Source organism: Embiotoca jacksoni, unplaced genomic scaffold (assembly GCF_022577435.1).
Source record: "Embiotoca jacksoni isolate LCO1_2020_lvr unplaced genomic scaffold, fEmbJac1.0.p SCAF_24, whole genome shotgun sequence".
NCBI lineage: Eukaryota > Metazoa > Chordata > Actinopteri > Embiotocidae > Embiotoca > Embiotoca jacksoni.
Window position 1 is genome coordinate 2,721,166 of NW_027185375.1, and position 19,395 is coordinate 2,740,560.

General features: G+C 40.5%; 1 protein-coding gene across 1 annotated transcript in view; it reads left to right on the forward strand.

Annotated features, from left to right (window-relative positions):
• Positions 1–4,793: 4,793 nt before the first annotated feature.
• The window catches only part of frem1a (Fras1 related extracellular matrix 1a), a 37,068-nt gene continuing 22,466 nt past the window's right edge, over positions 4,794–19,395 (forward strand). Inside the window, exons 1-13 of the mRNA XM_069159049.1 lie at positions 4,794–5,135; positions 5,561–5,655; positions 7,447–7,757; positions 10,884–11,080; positions 11,324–11,647; positions 11,750–11,858; positions 12,503–12,634; positions 15,101–15,445; positions 15,534–15,676; positions 17,258–17,454; positions 17,533–17,623; positions 17,757–17,924; positions 18,004–18,212. Of these exons, the coding sequence (XP_069015150.1) occupies positions 4,893–5,135; positions 5,561–5,655; positions 7,447–7,757; positions 10,884–11,080; positions 11,324–11,647; positions 11,750–11,858; positions 12,503–12,634; positions 15,101–15,445; positions 15,534–15,676; positions 17,258–17,454; positions 17,533–17,623; positions 17,757–17,924; positions 18,004–18,212 (2,564 nt within the window). The 5' untranslated portion in view covers positions 4,794–4,892. The remainder of the gene's footprint in view (positions 5,136–5,560; positions 5,656–7,446; positions 7,758–10,883; positions 11,081–11,323; positions 11,648–11,749; positions 11,859–12,502; positions 12,635–15,100; positions 15,446–15,533; positions 15,677–17,257; positions 17,455–17,532; positions 17,624–17,756; positions 17,925–18,003; positions 18,213–19,395) is intronic.

A 19,395-nucleotide genomic window follows, 5' to 3' on the forward strand; every position in this document is an offset into this window, starting at 1 on the left:
GCATATGGTTTGCTAACTATGTAACGCAGTTAACAGGCTACAATAGCCATGATTTGTTTTGGACTGCCCAACTCTCGTTCCCATTCAAGTCAACAATGGTTTGTTGTGGTGTAAATTATTGTCATTGAAATAAATTGATTTGGCTCAGAGAAGTCAATGTTTAAAATGCTGGTGTCACCAGACTTGGTGAAGAAGTAAGGAGGAAAGAGTAAAACAGGTATGAATCAGCTGGAGAGAGTGATATTACATACCACCCAGCACTGTTTTTGTTTAAGTTTGGACCAGGAAGAGCATGTTATATAGCCATGGGTTTACGATGGGAATGTGAATGTAGTCTGTCATTAGACCTGCTGGCTTTTACACTCACTGATGCCATTCCAGAAAACAGCTCCTTCCCGACATGCGAGGTAAAGTCAAGGTGAGGTTAGTGGTCTTTAATTGTCTTTACTTCAGGATGTAAGTCCTCAGTTCCCAACATGACAGAAAACAGTTTGGCCTAACTGGTTACATCTCGTTGATATATTGCAAGACGACTGTAATACGAGTCTCTGCCAAAACAGGAAAAAGGATCAACGGCAAGCAGGGACAGGACCCTCAGACTACTTCAGCCAGTTTAACAGTATGACCCGCTGTTTCCCAACTGTGGGTGAGTGCTGAGTAGATCTTTAACAGGACACATCACTGAGCGTAAATATCAGCAATATGCCATCCTTAAGTATGACACAGTGCTTGGACTAGAGTGTTATCTGTGTTACAGTTACTCTCTGTCCTGGCATCCAGTTAGACTTTGTTTTGCTCTACATGTCAAACACAGCACTGATGAGTGATATGTTCTGGCTCATAGTGAGTGTTCCTATTCATCTTGAGGATGTTGGATGTGGTGAGGGTCAGGGCTCTGTCCAGGCAAGTCAAGTTCTTCCATTCCAAACTGGGAGAAATATTTCTCTACGGCGCTGGCTTTGTGCACAGAGGCAGGGCATACTGACACAGTAGAAGGACAAACTGTTGTAGGACAGCTGCAAAGTAAGACACTACTATCTAAAGCATTATTGTATGCTGCATTGACTTTTATTTGAACTAGGGGGGGGGGGCTAAACCAAGGCTGCACAATTCTGGATAAATTGAGAAACAGAATTTATTTTTGCTTACAAATTGTTTTGTAATATAAATGTTTAGTGCATTTACCTGATTGCTAATGTTTGATTTCTTACCAGTGGCTACGAGTGCACATTTAACACATATAATTCATTGTGTATACATGGCAGCTATTTTTTTTTTTTTTTTTTTTTTTTTTAATTGTTTCCATTCATAAGACTTCTTTAAAGGGGTACTTGTATTGTAAATATTGCATTTCCATAAAGTTAGAAAACAACAGGAGACAAAGTGTTGTAGGACACTAATTGTAGTGTCCTACAACACTTTGTCTCCTGTTGTAAAGCATCATTGTAGGCTGCATTATAGGGCGACTCTGGTTCAGATGGTGGAGCGGATTGCCCTCTAATTGGGAGGTTGGCGGTTCAGTCCTTGGCCTAAGTGTCCTTCCGCAAGACACTGAACCACAAGTTGCTTCTGATGACGTATCATCGGTGTGTGAATGTATTCCTAATGGTGAGCATATTGCATGGCAGCTCAGCTGTCAATGTGTGTGTGAATGGGAAACTGTGGTGCTTTGTTACCGCTAGTGATAAAGAGCTGCATAAGTGAAGACCATTATGACTTCATTTTTATTGGAACTAGGGGGAACCACAATTTTTTTTGATTAGAATTGAGATCATGATTCTATCTCGCAATTTTTTTTGCCATATACAGTATTTCTAACTTTGCCAACTACTTTAAGTAACTAAAGCTAAATTTTGCCTTTTTGTCTTTGACTGATTTTGACTTCATTGTTTCCTTTTTAGTACTGTGGAGCCTTTATTGCTCAATGACTGTTTGAGATTGTGCCATATCATCTCCATCATTGTTGCTCTAGTTGTAGCCCCTCTTTGTTCCTATATTTCCTGTTATTTCTAAATTTGTTTGTCACCACAAGTTTTGAAAAAAAAAATACAACCTGCCTGTTTCATTATGGCAAGGATGTTGAAATATGATCCAGGGCATTACGTGAGCCCTCAAACCATGCCCACCTCATGGAACACCCCCTGGTCTGCAGGCTGTAACTATACCTTATTATTTTTTGATCTACCTGATGTCTCGAATAAAAATTCAGCAGGATCATTATCATTTAGAAATGAGATTACAGAGGCATCAATCGAGATTGCAATTTTAATATGATGGATTGATGATGCAAGCCCTAGACTGAACAAGGAAAAAAAAAAAGGCACAGAGCAAATGTGGGTGTCTATATAAATTTGGCCATAGAGTGAAGGAGTGTTGCTAAGGTGAAAGTACTAAAAATACCCCAATGGTGTACCGTCTATACTCATTCCAATTTTTTTCTACCAGCACAGTTTATGTTTTTTTTAAACTGATACTAATACGTTGTTTTACCAGATATATATGTTAGGAGTTATTCAGTTTTTATCTCAGAGCGGCTGCGGCTCAGATTGTAGAGTGGTTGCCCCTTATCGAAAGTTTGGCAGTTCGATCCCTGGCTCCTCCTGTCTGCTTGCCAAAGTGTCCTTGGGCAAGACACTGAGACCCAAGTTGCTCTTTATGGTGTACTACTGGTGTGTGAATGTATTCCTGATGGTGAGCACCTTCCATGGCAGCTTAGCCCCATTAGTGTTTGCATGTGTGAGTGAATAGGAAACAGTGTAAAGTGCAGACCATTTACCATTTTACCTGTATCTGCTGGATGGCAACATGATATAATTAATGATTTAAAAAAGTGATAATGTTTTTATGTTGTGATTAGAACTGTCCCAAGTAACAGCCTTATCTTTAGCTGGACCAGCATACCTTTGATAGCCTCTTCAATGAAATATTTAACCCTAGAGGTATATTTAATAAATTAAAATCTCCAAAATGGTAAATAAAAATGTTTCTTTTCTGTGCGAGTTCTGGGGTGAGTGTCCTTGGCAAATGTCAAAGAAATGTTGCAGGAGATAATTGTTTTCAGATACATAAACAGGATATCTGCACCTATGTGACCAAAACAAAGAAAACAAAAAAAACTGATGCAGCTTTTAACATTTTTGTATTACCGTGTCTCTAATCATGTCAGATTGACAGAATTTTGCAACAGTGATATCAACTATAACGGTATCAAAGAAACCACCCTGACTCTACAGCACAAATAATACTATGGCTGATATTTTAGACTGCAGGTCATACAAAGTGCAAATTCTTGTTCTCAGAGCAAACTCCATACTGTAGCTCCAACATTTCAGCTTTTGCTGAACAATAATAATTGAAAGCCTTATTTTCAGCTACACTACAACAGATTTAACAGCTTTTACATGAAAACATGTCACTCTAATTGATTTTAAAACATGAAAATCCCTGAAATTGTGAATACAATTTTATTTTTTTGTATACACTAAAGGAGTAAACTGCCAGTGGTCATTATAGGGTGTGAGTTGGATGTGGAAAGTGGGTTGTGACCATTTTAAAGGCTGTTTTGGCACACAGCTTCTTGAACATTATATTTTCTGTAAACACAAGCATTGTTCATGGGGACAGGATATAACATGTTCCTCTATGCACAGGCTGATTATAAGGTGCTTTCTGTGGGAGGTCTGGGGTACGTGTCACAGGCAAGCAGTGAAGGAATGTGGCAGGATGAAGTCTGAAGCCTTTTTAAGATAGAAAACAGATCCAACACAAATTATCAGTGAAAACTAGAGTGGGATAAGAAACTTCATTGGTTTCTTCGGAAAAAGTAGCAAAACACAGAAAATAGAATAAAAAAAAGGCTGTTGTATGGAAGTTTGTCGTATAATACATACTTTATAACAATTTATGGTACCCTTGGGTTACAATAACAAATATTTTATAGATGGTTCAATAGGAAGTCTTTCCCCTGCTGCTTAAAACATATATGTAGCAACCCTAATCTAGTCTTTTATAGCAGAAAGACTCATGTTGGAACCACAACCATAAAATCTGATAAAAGGTGATAAAAATCAGATGTCACTGAGAAACCATCATATCATATACCATTTTACAAGAGTAATGACAAAGCCTCAGGAAAAGGCCATTATTTGCTCATAAGGAAAAAAAATTCCTGGCAAGCTCAGTGAAGAACAAAACACAGAATATATGAATATAAATTTAGAATGAGCTAAAACTCTCTAACTTGTATTTACAAAAACAGTAAACAACATTGCCATAAACCTCTATTTCTTTAATAAAGCGTGTATTTATACTGGTTCCTATGCTTTTGCATATAGACCCAGTCTAGTGACATTGTTTTTTGTACTGTTGGGTGCCACTTTACATGTATTTACAACCACCTATATTTATGAGCATTTGTAATACTTTACTGTCACTGCAATTAGTATTACTACAGTTCCATGTGGTTCTTTTCAAAGCTCTGCTGCTTGAACTGAACATTTTCCCCTTTTTGTATGAAATTGTTGAATTCTGTAATGTTTTTGGTTTTGGTCATTTGCTTTGCTTTGTTGCATTTGCCATGTATATGTGTTACAGAGATCAGGGATAGGAAAGAGTGATACTGACACGATTTGTTTTACATATAAAATGCTTTAGACTGAAATTTTTCATTTCCTTCACAGCTCCTGAGCGATCATGTGAATGGATAAAAGCGCACAGCCACATGCAACATAATCATCATGTAACCAGAGCAAAGTGTAGCTTCTTCTCAAGAGGAAAGGTATCCTTTGTTTTACTAAAATCTCTAACTGAGGTGTGTTTCTGAAAGCGATCCTGCTTTTGTGTGGAGACGACCTTTAGAGATCCTACCGGAAGTTACCTTGCGACCGACAGTGATGGGTTCACAGGGTCAAACGCTGGCCTGGACGTTACTTCCAGTGCTTTTGCTGGGAATGATCTGCTCATCGCACAGTTCTCTTGTGAAAGTCAATAAGAGTTTAAAGGTGAAACGGGGTCAGTCAGCCTACCTGCAGGAGGGTGACCTGCAGTTCCATATCCCCCGTCAGAAGGATGCATGCAAGGTGGAGGTGGTGTTAAATGAGCCCATAAATCAACGAGTGGGAAAACTTGTGCCTCAGGTAATGGAAAAATCCCCTTCTAACAAAAAACCCTGCTTGTTCCAGGCAATTTACCAGGGGTAGTAAAGTAAAGTTGTCTACTTTGAAGGCTCTCATTACACTTCTGTAGCACTTTTTGGGAGCTGATGTGCAGGAAACCACATAACATTAGTGTTGTGGTAATGATGAGATGAGCTGTGTTCCCGGTTTTTACCTTTATTTTTCAAAATAAAGGAGATTAAAATATTTGTCCTCAAAATGAAACTGACCCTTATGGTCCCCCTTAAATTGAATTTTGGCACAATAAAAGCACATGAAACCTTTCAAAAATAAATTGTAACAGAGAAGTAAGGGATAATGAGTTTCATTGTAATTGAAAGCAAGTTGTCACATATGTCCTCACTCATTACACTTGATGACACAGATTTGTCCCTTTATTTGTTTAGGTATTTGATTGCCATTATCTGGCTACTGAAGTAAAGTATGTCCACAATGGCTGTCCATTTTTAAAGAAAGACACTGTCAAGTTTCGCCTATACAGGTACAACACCAGGATAAGTAAGACATTTTTTTGTTTAACTGTGTATCACTACAAGTGATTTTGGATAACACAACTCTAATTCCCTAAAAGTTGGGATGCTGTGTAAAATGTAAATAAAAACACAATGGGATGATTTACAAATCATGTAAACCCACATTTAATTGACAATAGAGAAACGACAACATATCAAATGGAGAAATTTCGAAATTATGCATATGCAGCATATGTTGCCACTCAGACAACATCTTTTTCAGGGAAGGCCTTGCTTATTTCAGCAAAACAAAGCCAAACCGCATTCAGCTTATTTTACAACAGCATACACCTACAACAGGTGTTCAGAGACTGACAAACCTCTGTCTTTCCCAAGTGATTTTTATGAGGTATAGATTAATTTCACTCTTTTTTACTGATATCATCCTACAGCAGGAACTGATTGATGCTCTAAAGCATTGCACTTGTTGCCTACCTCTCACCTTGAATTATGATTTTATATTTATTTCTTATTTGCTCCTCAGTCCGTTTGACACCTCCGGGACTGCAGGTGAAATGATAAGACTAAAACGTTCATACACGTCATGAGAATACATCTAATAGGAAATCAATTTAATGAAATATGTACGTGTAATTAGTCCGATCTTCCTGTGCACTTTATGGTAAGGTGCTATTATAGGGAGGCTGTAGCTCAGTGGGTTGCACACTAGTCAGAAGGTTGGTGGTTCAATCCCAGCTCCTCCATCCACATTGAGCCCTAACCCGAAAACTGAACGCTAAAAAAAAAGAATTGCTCCCAATGGTGTACCATCAGTGTGTTGTCAGTCACTTTATATAAAAGCATCAGCTAAATGTAATGTAAAATAGGACAAATCTTTCAACTTCGGCAACACATTCACAGTTTGTGTTTCTTTGCACATCCTTCCATCATTAGCAGCTGCAGATGTGCCGCTTTCAGTGTAGATTATGTCTTTAACGTAACCCTTTGATGTATAGAGGTCACTAGTCAGCCTCGTATGGGATGATGCAATAGCATTCACTGTAGTGGCTGATGTGCAACTATGCCATCAAAACCCATGCATATACAAGAAAACAACATTTGAATAGCTGTCCACTGTAGTGACCTCAATACATAAAAGGGTTAATTATAGTTTATTAAAATGATAGTTTTCTCCTCGTTTTTAAAATATGCGTCTCTGCTGTCAGTGCACTTGTCCATGTTTGTGATTGGTCAGATGCTGCAAACACCTCCTCTTTTATGTGAACGCGCTCAGAGCCGAAAGCATAAAGCCTGAGTTAACAGAGAAAGTGTCGTAGTACCGATTATCTTTGATGGTGAGTTTCACCTTTGTTCAGCCAGCTCAGGCAAAGAAAGCCTGGGTAAGTTGAACTTGATTCGTAGTACACCACTCAGGTGCTAAACTGGCCTGCCTGCAGTCCAGACTTGACATATATTGAAAACATTTGGCGCATCATGCAACAGAAAATACAACAGGTAAATTCCAAATGAGCATATATTTTTTGACATGTTGGTAATATGTTGTCTTTCTATTTTCAATTAGCTATATATGGGTATACATGATTTGCAAATCACTGCATTCTGTTTTTATTCACATTTTACACAGCCTCCCAAGTTTTTGGGCCCAAGGTTGTATTTCGTTTTTTTTTGTTTTTTTTTATCTTATTGTATACTTAAAATATATTTAACAGACACAAAAAAGTGGTAAAATGTGAGTTTACAATTTATTTTGTAAAGAGTCCATTGATCTCTTGGGTTATTATCTTGTGTTTTTTGACTAGGTTCACAGAGATAGAAACATACATGGAGGTGTTTTCTCTACATGTGGACATTATGGAACCTGAATGCAGTATTATTAAACTGGGGCCCAAATCCCTAGAGATACCTGACTTCTATGGCCTCTCTGATGCTGTAGATGGTAATGTGGTGTCTTTCCACTATGAGAGGAGGTCTAGTCTGGAATGTAGCATCCACCTCAATGGCCATGACACCCAACTGCCGGCCCATGGCAAACTCGTCACTGGAGAACCAGAGAAAGCCGCCAAGAGGGGGGACGAGCCAGAGAGCTTCATCCATCTGCGTCAACAACTTGGTAACCCCTTATATCCAATTGTAAATCCTAAATACTGAGTTTATTTAAAAGTGAATTGGAGACATCCTACTAATACAAAAACAAAAAGATGTAAACAGAAATACAACATGCTTCACTAATAGCTGGTTAATCACTGTGAAAAGATGGAAAGGTATTTTTCCCCTTTAAGTGATTCCCAAGTTGTAGTAACATTTACATATAATATTTGTCAGTGGTTGTATAAAACACAAATTTAGTTTGTAGATTCTTTGTGTGACTATCACAACTTTTAGATCATGTAAATGTCATGTGGTGTGGTATGGCAGGCAGCCAGGCAGCAGACTGGAGTGACTTGTGATTTCCCGAGGTCCGACACAAAAGGGCAGCAGACTGGATCATTTGCGTGGTTTCCTGAGGTCCGACACAAGAGGGCAGCAGACTGGATCCACTAGCGTGGTTTCCCGAGGTCCGACACCAGAGGGCAGCAGACTCGATACTTGCGACACAGGCAGGATTAAGTGTGTGGTCGGGGACGGAACAGGGGACGGAAGGCTGGTATTACTGGCAACAGGTTGTGGGTGAGGGGATGTAGCTGAGAGTATGGACCGACACCTAAGGACTGCAGGACCAGGGTTGATACAGTCTAGGGTGGTGATCAGCAGGATTGGTGGCAGCTGCTCGGACTGATGAGTGGCGTGACCATGGGAGGTGACTGGAGGCGGGCAGAGGAGGACACGGAACAAAACACAAGCACATGGCCAAACACAACAAATACACCTGGGAATGACAGAACACATCGGTCACAACACATCGGGTCAGACAGGGATCCTGACAGTGCCAAAGGGAGCCTCTCCGCGACCAAACTGGGTGGTAGGAGGGGGTCCGGAGGAGGGACGGAGGATCACAACAACAACAAAAGACAACGAGTAAGGAAACTTGGGTGAACGGAGGACGGGGATGGGGCAGGACGGACTTGAGTGACCGCTCTGGAGGACGGCCATGAGGCAGGACGGACTTGAGTGACCGCTCCGGAGGACGGCCATGAGGCAGGACGTACTTGAGTGACCGCTTCGGAGGACGGCCATGAGGCAGGACGTACTTGAGTGACTGCTTTGGAGGACGGCCATGGGGCAGGACGGACTTGAGGAACCTCTCCGGAGGTCTGTAGGGGAGCATGGGTTAAGGTGGGACCTCTTCGGCTGCACAGAAGGGAAGCGTCGGCGGCGAAGGTGGAACCCTTCCGGACGGTGAGCTGGAGGACGTCGACAGCGAAGACAGACTCCCTCCAGACCCTGAGCTGGAGGCGTGGCGTCGACACAGCCGGAGTCAGGACCTGGCTAGTGGCCCGGCATCGGCGACCTGCCCAGAATCAGGAAATGGAGGGGCGGCGGCGTTGACCCGGTCAGAAGCTGGTGGCCTGTGGTCGGAGACCCATCCAGTGACAGGAACGGCGTCATCGACCCGGCCGGAAGCTAGTGGCCCGGCGTCAGCAATCCGTCTGGAGAGAGGAACAGGGCGGGCGGCGTTGTCGGCCCGGCCGGAAGCTAGTGGTCCGTGTGATTTCCCGAGGTCCGACACAAGAGGGCAGCAGACTGGATCCACCAGCGTGGTTTCCCGAGGTCCGACACAAGAGGGCAGCAGACTGGATGCTTGCGACACAGGGGAGCAGGCAGGATGAAGTGTTTGGTAGTCCGCGACACATCGCCAGCACAGAACGGACTGGGAACGGACAGATGGCTGGTAGCACTGGCTTGCGGGTGAGGGGATGTAGCTGAGAGTATGGACCGACACCTAAGGACTGCAGGACCAGGGTTTATATAGTCTAGGGAGGTGATTAGTGAGATGAGCAACCTGCAGGTGGTGATCAGCAAGGATTGGTGGCAGCTGCTCGGACTGATGAGGGGCGTGGCCATGGGAGGTGACTGAGGCGGGCAGAGGAGGACAGAACAAAACACAAGCACATTGCCAAACACAACAAATACACCTAGGAATGACAGAACACATGAGGAAAGGAGGTCTGGGGAAACAAAGGTCACAACACATAGGGTCAGACAGTAAATACACTCTTGCAGGAAGATGACACTCCCAACTATTTGTGCAATCAACATTTTTCTTTCAGCCCTTCATTGTCAGCGCCACTAGCTCACATTCATTAGGGTAAGAATTTCTCCCACAGTGTCTTTTTTTGATGCTACCACTTTTTTTTTGCAGAAAAAAAAAAAAAATCACAAGCTCCCCCAAATTGCTTTAATTTGCGTCAGTTATTGCGATCGCAAGATTTCCTGGAGGGACTGATTAGTGTGGTTCTTCCCAGGGCGATACTTGATAGTGCCACTCAAAGTTGGCAAGTTGAACAACCCACATTTGTCCTACAGCCCCTAACTTTGCAGTAGACAGATGAACAAGGGAGTTGTTATTTGTCACACCCAATCTAGTTAAGCCAAGGTTTGTTGATACGTTTGGGATATTGGGCAGTCCATCCAGATTTGTTACATGCAGGGCAATGATGAGTAGAAAATTTGCATTATGATGAAGCATCACATTCTGTGCAGTAGTAAATAATGATGGGGCAGCATGATCGTACAAAAGGTTTCCATAATCAAGTGCAAACATAAAAGTTGACAAAGCAAAAGTTTTACAGTTTAGAAAAACAGACAGAAGGGAAGAGGGTTATATTTTCAGTTTTAGGGTAAATATTACATATGTATCTTGAGTGACAGTCTTTTGCAAAGACAAATTTCCAAATAGCAAGTATGATCTGGGTACAATTTAGAACAAACCTTTAATAATATAGTTACCAGGAATACAAGTGTATGATATAAGGAAAGCATCAAAAGCAGCCTGAAGATGAGTAAGAGATGGGGCTATAGTAAAATTAGAGGCTTATAAAAATGTGTCATCTGCATTTCAATCCTGGTTGAAGTACAGATTGGGTACAATCATGTTATTTGAAATAATGTTAATGTTAATTGACTAAGAATAAACTCCTGTGGCACCCAATTAAAACTTGAAAGAGCGTTTGATTTAACACTTGCAGCAACAACAATTTGATTTCTCCTTGTAAGATAGGTGTATGTGGCATTATCTAGATTCTACACTCAGTATGTTAAAATATGGTTATCTCTGCATGGTTGTGTCATTATTCAGATAATAAAGCCAGAGCTATGTGTAAATCTGAAGATTGCCTGAAGGGTCTGAAGCTAGTGACGTTCATGAAAATTTCCTGTGACGACTTCCTGATGTTGGGGCTAAGGTATCAGCACAGAGACCCTCCATCTCCAGATGCAGACTACATCGCAATCACACTCAACCTCAAGGACACCAGGAGTGGTAGTATATACCAGGTAATTTGGCAGCCCAATTATTTACCATAAATGTATTTGTCAATCTGGGGTATAAAATACAGATATTCCAATGTGATGGATCAACATTTACCTGTTATTAGATATTTATTAGTTTTTTGATTTAACAATGTACCCAGTGGCTGCACAATGTGTGAGATTTCACATGTCTGCAGTGTTAGAAAGTAAAATGTTTGTACAGCAAAAAGTACAGATCTGATTTTTTATCTTTATACTATGTTGTAGTCTGAACAGGCCTGGATTCCAGTGCGGATAGTTGGTGCAATGCCCAACCAGCCTCCCAAAATGTCCTTCATGTCCATGTTTATCCTGGAAGTTGACCAGTTCATCCTCACTCCACTCTCCACTGCTACACTAAATGCTGAAGATGAAGAAACTCCCCAACAGCTTTTGGTTTTTAACATCACCAAACCTCCTGTGGATGGCTTCATTGCCCATCTGTCTGATCACACTCGCCCAGTCTCCTCTTTTACATGGCTTGATCTCAATAACATGCTCATTGGGTATCAACCACCAAATTCCTCACATACCCAACGTAGGAATTATGAGGTACCATGTCCCTTAATGGGGTATTTTCTCTTGATTTTAAATATATAAAACAATACATTTTGTGTTATTACTGGTATCTGAAAAACATATTTTTCTACACAGGTGGAATTTGAGGTACATGATTTTTTCTTTGAGAAGAGCCCCCCAATGACTGTTCACATGTCTGTAAGAAATACAGACACAAATGCGCCCAGAGTGTCCTGGAACATGGGTATGTTGGCATTGCAAATGCATTTAAGCTGATTATACAAAACTTCAGACATCGGCCTTTTCACATTAGCAGCAGACAGCTGTTTATAGTATGAAATGTAATTGTAGACCCCCTACCTAACACCAAACAGCAGACAGTTCAAGTTACCAACAAGGTAGGGAAGAAAGTCAAACATTTAGCAGCTAAGGAGTCATGTTTATCTAAGGAGATGGTGGACACCAAAGCAGAGTTAATGACTAGAAAATGAATACTTGACATAAATTCGTCAGTTAACTAAAAGCACAACTCAAATGAATGCCAATGAATGCTACTTTGTGTGTATGCCTACATATATCAAAGCATTAGTAACTCTTTACCTGGCATTTAAACATTAATACACCAGGCTTTCAGTGGTTAGACATGAGGAAACAACAAAACTGCTGCATAAAACTAAAAACTGGCTTCCACCAAAGAGGAAGACACAGGAACTCATTCTCATGTAAAGCCTTGTAAACGCAATCAGTTGTTCTCTAAACACATGGAGCTGGATGCTCAAACATTACAGCTTCGGAATATCCGATTTTTTTTGTATTCTCCATAATGAATTACGGTATAGTGTTTACTTTGTGAAATACTACTTTTTCTAAGAACATTCTGTTTTGTAGGTCTCAGCCTATTAGAGGGTCAGTCTCGTCCAATAACCTGGGAGCAGCTCCAGATTGTAGATAATGACAACCTGAATGCTGTTCGCATCATCGTTGTGGATGGCCTGCAGCATGGACGGCTGACTGTCAGAGGTACTGACACAACCACTATCTACAAACACAAACAAAGTTGCACCTCGCTACTTAGAAGTTCGAATGACAGAGATAACCAGATAGATCTGGAATGACAGAACTCAATGAAACACGCACAGTTTAAATTTAGGGAACATAACAGTGCTGGCATAGAAAGCTGAGGAGTCCAAATCAGGAGAAGTCTCTTAGCGTATTGGGAGTGTTGTAGTATTCACATTAATATAAACCTGCTCTGTCAAGGACAAACTGCTCCACAGAAGAAGCATGGTAAGGAGACATGAGGCATGGGTTTTCCCCTGGTGCTCTGGCTCCCCCCACAGTCCAAAGAAATGCTTGGCCATAGGTGTGAATGTGAGTGAGAATGGTTATTGAATGGTTTCTATGTTGGTCCTCTGATGGACTAGAAACCTGTCCAGGGTGTACCCTATCTTTGCCCACAGTTAGCCTGGATAGACTCCAGCCCCCCTGTTCAGGATATGTAACAATTACCATTAGCATTTCAGAATTTCCTGAAGTCTGTTGAGGAAACTTCTGTACAATTGTAAGTGCATTGTATTTCAGAAATGAATGACTCCCAGTTACAATTCTGGCATAATTTGTCAACTACTGTGTGCTGGTGATTTGCACAACTTCATCAGTTAATATTTACTTCAAGGACACTTGCCATGTGCCAATCCAAGGAAAACAGAGAGTGCATTAGTACTTTTCGTAATCACATGATCAGTTCTGAAACCAGACAACAAGGGTACTAATAGATATAATAGACTAATAGATACATCTCTCAAGTCAGTATAATCAGATACAATGTGACAATTGAGTTTTCCTGATGTAGTATTTTCTATATTTTTATGTGTGAAATAACACAAACAGCTCACCAGCAAACAAAATAGATGGTCCATGCTTTTTCCTTTGAGGAGGGCACAACATAGAGGTAGATTATGTGAACTCTACATTAAAAATGGTTAAAGATATATAAATCATAGTACAGCTAAGAAAAGGAGATAGTGATATTTGACAGTAAATCAAACAACTTCATGTGTAACCCCATTTCAAAAAAGGTTGGCACGCTGGGTAAAATGTAAATAAAAACAGAATGCGATGATTTACATTTAATGCAATTAATATCGACCAAAGACACATCAAATAATGAAATTTACAAATTAATTTTTTTTTAATGAAAAATATGCTCATTTGGAATTTGATAACAGCAACACCTTTAAAAAAAACACCTGGTCAAACATCTTACTACAAATTAGGTTAACTTGCAACAGGTCAGTATAAAAAGAGCCTTCCAAAGAGGCAGAGTGTCAAGAAGTGAATATGGGGTTCACCACTCTGTGAAAGACTGCATTGGCAAATAGTGCAATAATTAAGAATAATGTTCATTATCTGGGGCACATAACAACATAACAAGATTCAAAGAATCGGTAGAAATCTCTGTAGAGAAGAGAAAAGGCTGAAAACCAATATTGTATGGGTGTGATCTTAGGGCACTCAGGTGGCACTGCATTAAAAATAGCCATGATACTGTAGTGAAAATCACTGCAACCACTGTCTGTGCTGCACATCTCCAGGGAGCAGGAGCAACATGATTGGGAGAACGGTTATCCTATGTAACAAGATGACAGATGTCCACTGGGCCACCGGACAAAAAAACTAGATTGCAAAGTGGCCCAGCAGATTGGGGTAATAACTCCCTATAAGAGTGTCAAATCAGCCATGAGCAAGCATTTGTCCCAATTCCAGCTGCCAGGTTTATGCAATGGTCCAGCGGTTTTCCATCAGCATTGATTACTGGCCAAGCAGACATAAAGGTGGGAGCAACAATTATCCAATTATCAAAACATACTCAATGAATAATATGTGCCTCAGGATCTCATCACAATATTTCTGTGCATTCAAATGGCCATCAATAAAATGCACCTCTGTTTGTTGTCTGTAGCTTATGCCTGCTCTTACCATAACCTCACCACCACCATGGGCCACTCTGTTCACAAGGTTCACATCAGCATACCGTTGCCCATACAATGGTGCCAGACACCATCAAGGGTGAAAATTTGCCCACTCACAACTAGACGAGTTGGGCCTGGGTGGGTGTGGTTGGACATACTTCCTAATTCTTTAAAATGAGTATGCAGAGGATTTATGGTAGTAAAATGATTATTGAATAAATGGGCAACCGCTCGGGTGGACATTGCTGTAGTCGGCATTCCAGTCGCATGCACTCTTAAAATGAAAAATGATAGCAAAACAAGTGTTGTCTATACATTTTGTTTATAGTGTTGTATAGAGGCTGCTGGAATGCTACTATCTTCTCAGTGAGAGAAGAGCTTTGGTTCCCAACATTACTCATCATTGGTGCAAAATCTAAATTAGAGACCACTACCATGTAACTGTCCTGTAATCAAATATGACTTTTTAAAATTGTATATCTACTTTTATTTGATTGCTTGATGTACATTATAGGTGGAAAGGGCTTCATATTTACTGTCAATGACATCAGAGTGGGCACGGTCCGATATCACCATGACAACAGCGACTCCACCAAGGACTTCATAATCTTCCGCATCAGAGACGGCCACCATCAGACCCGACACAAGTTCCCTGTCAAAATCCTTCCTAAGGATGACAGTCCTCCGTTTCTCATCATTAACATGCTGCTGGAGATCTCTCAGGGGAAGATGGCACTGCTAAGAGGCACCACACTCCAGGCTTCAGACATGGACTCCAGTGATGACTACATCCTCTTTAACATCACCCGCCCCCCAAACGCAGGAGAGGTTATGAAAATCCCCGGTCCAGGGCTGACAGGTCAGGACAATGGACTTAATTTTTTATCGATTTTAACATAAATTGCATTTATGTTAATGTTTTAACCATATTCTTAATTTTATTCCAGGTTATCCTGTCAGCCACTTTCTGCAAAAGGACCTGTCTCAGTCCATGGTATACTATCGACACCTTGGGAACGAGGTGTTCGATGATTCTTTTGAGGTGGTCCTTTCTGATTTTCATGATCCACCCAACCTATCAGAGCCTCAAGTGGGTAGCAGAAACACAACTCTAAAATAGTGTTATTAATATTTCTATAAATTACCTCAGGCTAAAATGAGGACATAGATTTGTGGTGTTATGTGTTCAAATTGTGCTGCTCAGCCCATCCAGACAACAACATGATGTTGTGGATAAGCTGTGTCTTCATTTGTTTACCTGTTTTCGTCATGGGTCACTGTGATTGGCTCAGCTGTGTATTCCATCCAACTGCCAAGACAAACCACCTCCCAGAGAAACGCTGCTCCCTTTCTCAGGTAGCTTAAATCAATTTTGCCACATCGTCATCGGTCTATCAATGTTCCTCTAGTGCTTGTGTCACTATTGTAATTTCGCTTCTTACAAATTATATAAAGTTGTAGCCAATCTAGTTATAACGCAGCGGTGCTGCCAGTGGCAGAACTGTATAGTGAACTAAATAGTGAATTAAATTTATCGTTGCGATTTCGAACAGCACTACAAAATGGCTGACGCGCTATATAGTGGACTATACAGGGATTTAGATTTTCGAACAGTCTAAAACAGACCTGGGCATTGTACGTCCCGCGGGTCACATCCGGCCCTTTGGCTGTCTTTTTGCCTTTTTTTTTTTTAAATTGTGAAAGTATGTTGATTGCCAAGTGTATTGTTTGAAATTGAGGCAAAATGAGACCTGTCAGTGGGCGGTAGGAACAAAATCCGAGGAACTTAAAGGATCCAATTTTATTTGCACTTTGTTTTCTGAGATCTGAGTTTTTTTGGGATTCAAACAAACAACCGAAAATACCCAACCCTTCTCTCACTGAACAAAAACAAATAACTGAAAAACAGCAAATGAGGTAATTACACTACAAACAAAATATCAATTGCACTTATTACATTTTTGTATAAAGTTAATTTAATGCTGGTCTTTGAAATACTGCAAAAATATGCTCATTTTCAAAATCTTTTTTGTGAATGTTGATTCAATAGTGATATAATGTTGGTGTTTTTACAATGCTTGCACCACATTTTAATAGTCTAATTGTAACATCTACTACTAATAAAAACCATACAATTTACTGCTTTTTTATAAAGAGATCCGCCCCAGGTCCTGCTCACTTATATAGGAGAGACAAATCATCCTGATTTAGTTCAGCTGGGACCCTTATCTTTCTCCAGGCACCGTTCCCTGAGCCACTCCCTCCACTCTCCACCCCCTGCAGCTGAGCTAACCACACCCCGCCACCACATTTATAGAATTAAAGTAGTATTTACATTTATATGACATGCCTCCAATCAGTGTTGTTTCATCAACCCTTTGAATTATTTTAGAGATAATTTAGTCTGGACCAAAATTGTTGACAGACAGAATGACACAGAGCTATGTTGCTAGCACATTGGGTAAAGTCATTGAACATTTTTTTATGTAAAAGCATCCTTGGTCTTTGATTTGGCTTAATCCATGTCCAAGAATCCAGCCCACTTTGACATACAAAAACTTGAGATTGTATCAAGAACGTGCAGATTTAACAGACACAGATACTTTGCAAAGAAATTCTGTACAGGTTTTAACTTAATATCTGATTCAATGATCTGCTATGTTGTCTTCAGGTGGTGATGGTGCACATAGAACCTGTTTCAGACCAACCACCTAAAGAGGTTCCTGGTTCCACACGGTGTCTTGTGGTTAAAGAAACAGAAGTAGTCCATATAACACGGGAGCAGCTTCACTTTGTTGACCAGGAATCACCAGACAGTGAGCTGACATACACTGTTACTACTCCACTTGTCTATACAGGGCTTCACAGGTTTGTACATCTGTTTCTTAAGAAAACACACTATCGGAAAACTTTCTGTATTAAATGTGTTTTTATTGTAATAAGCAGCAATACAGATGCAGGGAGGTTGTTCCTGGTTGATAGTATACCCAAATTCACCAAAGACTCCAATGCACCAGTACTGAGGCTCTTCACACAGGTACTGTAAAGCTTTTTTTTTTTTTAATTTATTTTTTTTATTATTATTATTTCATAGTTAAGTGTTTTATAAGAACATGTGTTGCTCAATCAAAACTCATACAGTTTGTTTTTTTCTGTTTTGTGGTTTCTAGCATGCAGTTAACTTCATGAAAGTAGCCTACATGCCTCCAATCATGGACATCGGCCCTTACCCCCAGTATATACACTTTTATCTTTCTGTATCCAACCACCTGGGTAAAACAGTCCCTGGCATCTGCTTTAACATAACTGTGGTGCCAGTGGACAACCAGCCACCACAGGTAGGAAAGAAAATTGTCAATTTTATCCCATTTATTATGTGTGGATATAAAGAAAAAGTGTGGATCCATTTTGTTTCAGGTTATTACTAACCCTCTGACTGTAGATGAGGGAGGGGACTGCTGGCTCAGCCCCAAACACTTGCTGCTGTCAGATGTGGATTCTGTGGAGGAAACCCTGCAGGTGGAGCTTCAGAGAGATCCACAGCATGGGGCTCTGCAGCACGGTGGCCTCCCACTAAAACCAGGCCAGACCTTCACTCTGCAAGACCTGAAAAGCCTTAAAGTTAGGTCAGAAATCCTGCATTATCCCTTTATGTTCTATGAACAGATGTGACAAAAATATAACTTTTTCGTTTAAATGAGAAGCTTACTGTTTAGAAAAATGAAAACGCTGCATTCCAGCATGAGAACCCAATTCTTTCTGTGAAGCAGGGTGGTGGTATTATCATGGTTTGAGCCTGTTTTGTTGCATCTGGGCAAGGATGGATTGGCATCCTTGATGGAACATTGAATTCTGAACTATACACGTAATTCAGTGTTCAGTGAACCTGATCTCAATAGAAAATTGGTCATAGAGCAAGACAACAATTGAAAGCACATGAGTCTATGGGATAAAATTCCTCCAAGCTGATATGGTGTACTTATCAAAAGTTACCAGAAATGTTTTGTTGCCGTTATTACTGCACAAGGAGATCACACCAAATACTGAAAGCACAGGCTCACATACTTTAACCATTAGCAAATGTGTAGTATTAGATCATTTTCCTCAATAAATACTTTGTAAATGACCAAGTAATTTTTTTCCATCATAGCTTCTACAAGCTATGATATCTGATGGGTAGGTGAAAGTCTGCTACACAATCTTTCTTGCTGAGTGTCGGGATTAATGGTGTGACCTGGTACCTTTTATCATTTTGGGCTTGGTAGAAGCTCTCCGAGTATGTATGAATACCTCAGATTTCCTGCACTCTGTCCTTAAATTGTCAGAATCACCATTTAGCCACCTGCTGTTGTGATGGCTGGAAACATTTATCTGAAGCTGAACCATGCTGCACACATCTCAGCAGAGCCTCCAAATGCTGTGCCCTTCAACAGGGCAGACAATGATGGGAGAAGGCTTAAGGGAACCAGACACAGCTTTTGCCTTCCATTGTCTTTGTATCTAGTGTTAGCTTTCAGCTTCCTTGAATTCAAAGTCTTACAAATCTTACTCTGCAGGAAAATATTGTGTTCTGGAATCTTCAAATGGTGACCAAAACAGGTGTCACTCAAACTAAACATTCAAACACTTTACTTGGCCATATGCTGCAGTCTTGCAAAGGACAAAGGTAAACAAACCTGACTTCTCTCAAAACATCACACAAGTTATGACAAAACTGCACAGTTTACTTGCTTGCACTTCAAAATTAAAGCTCATAAACTAAAAGCAACCTTTCTGACATATTTACTAAATTGAAATAGTATATTTCAA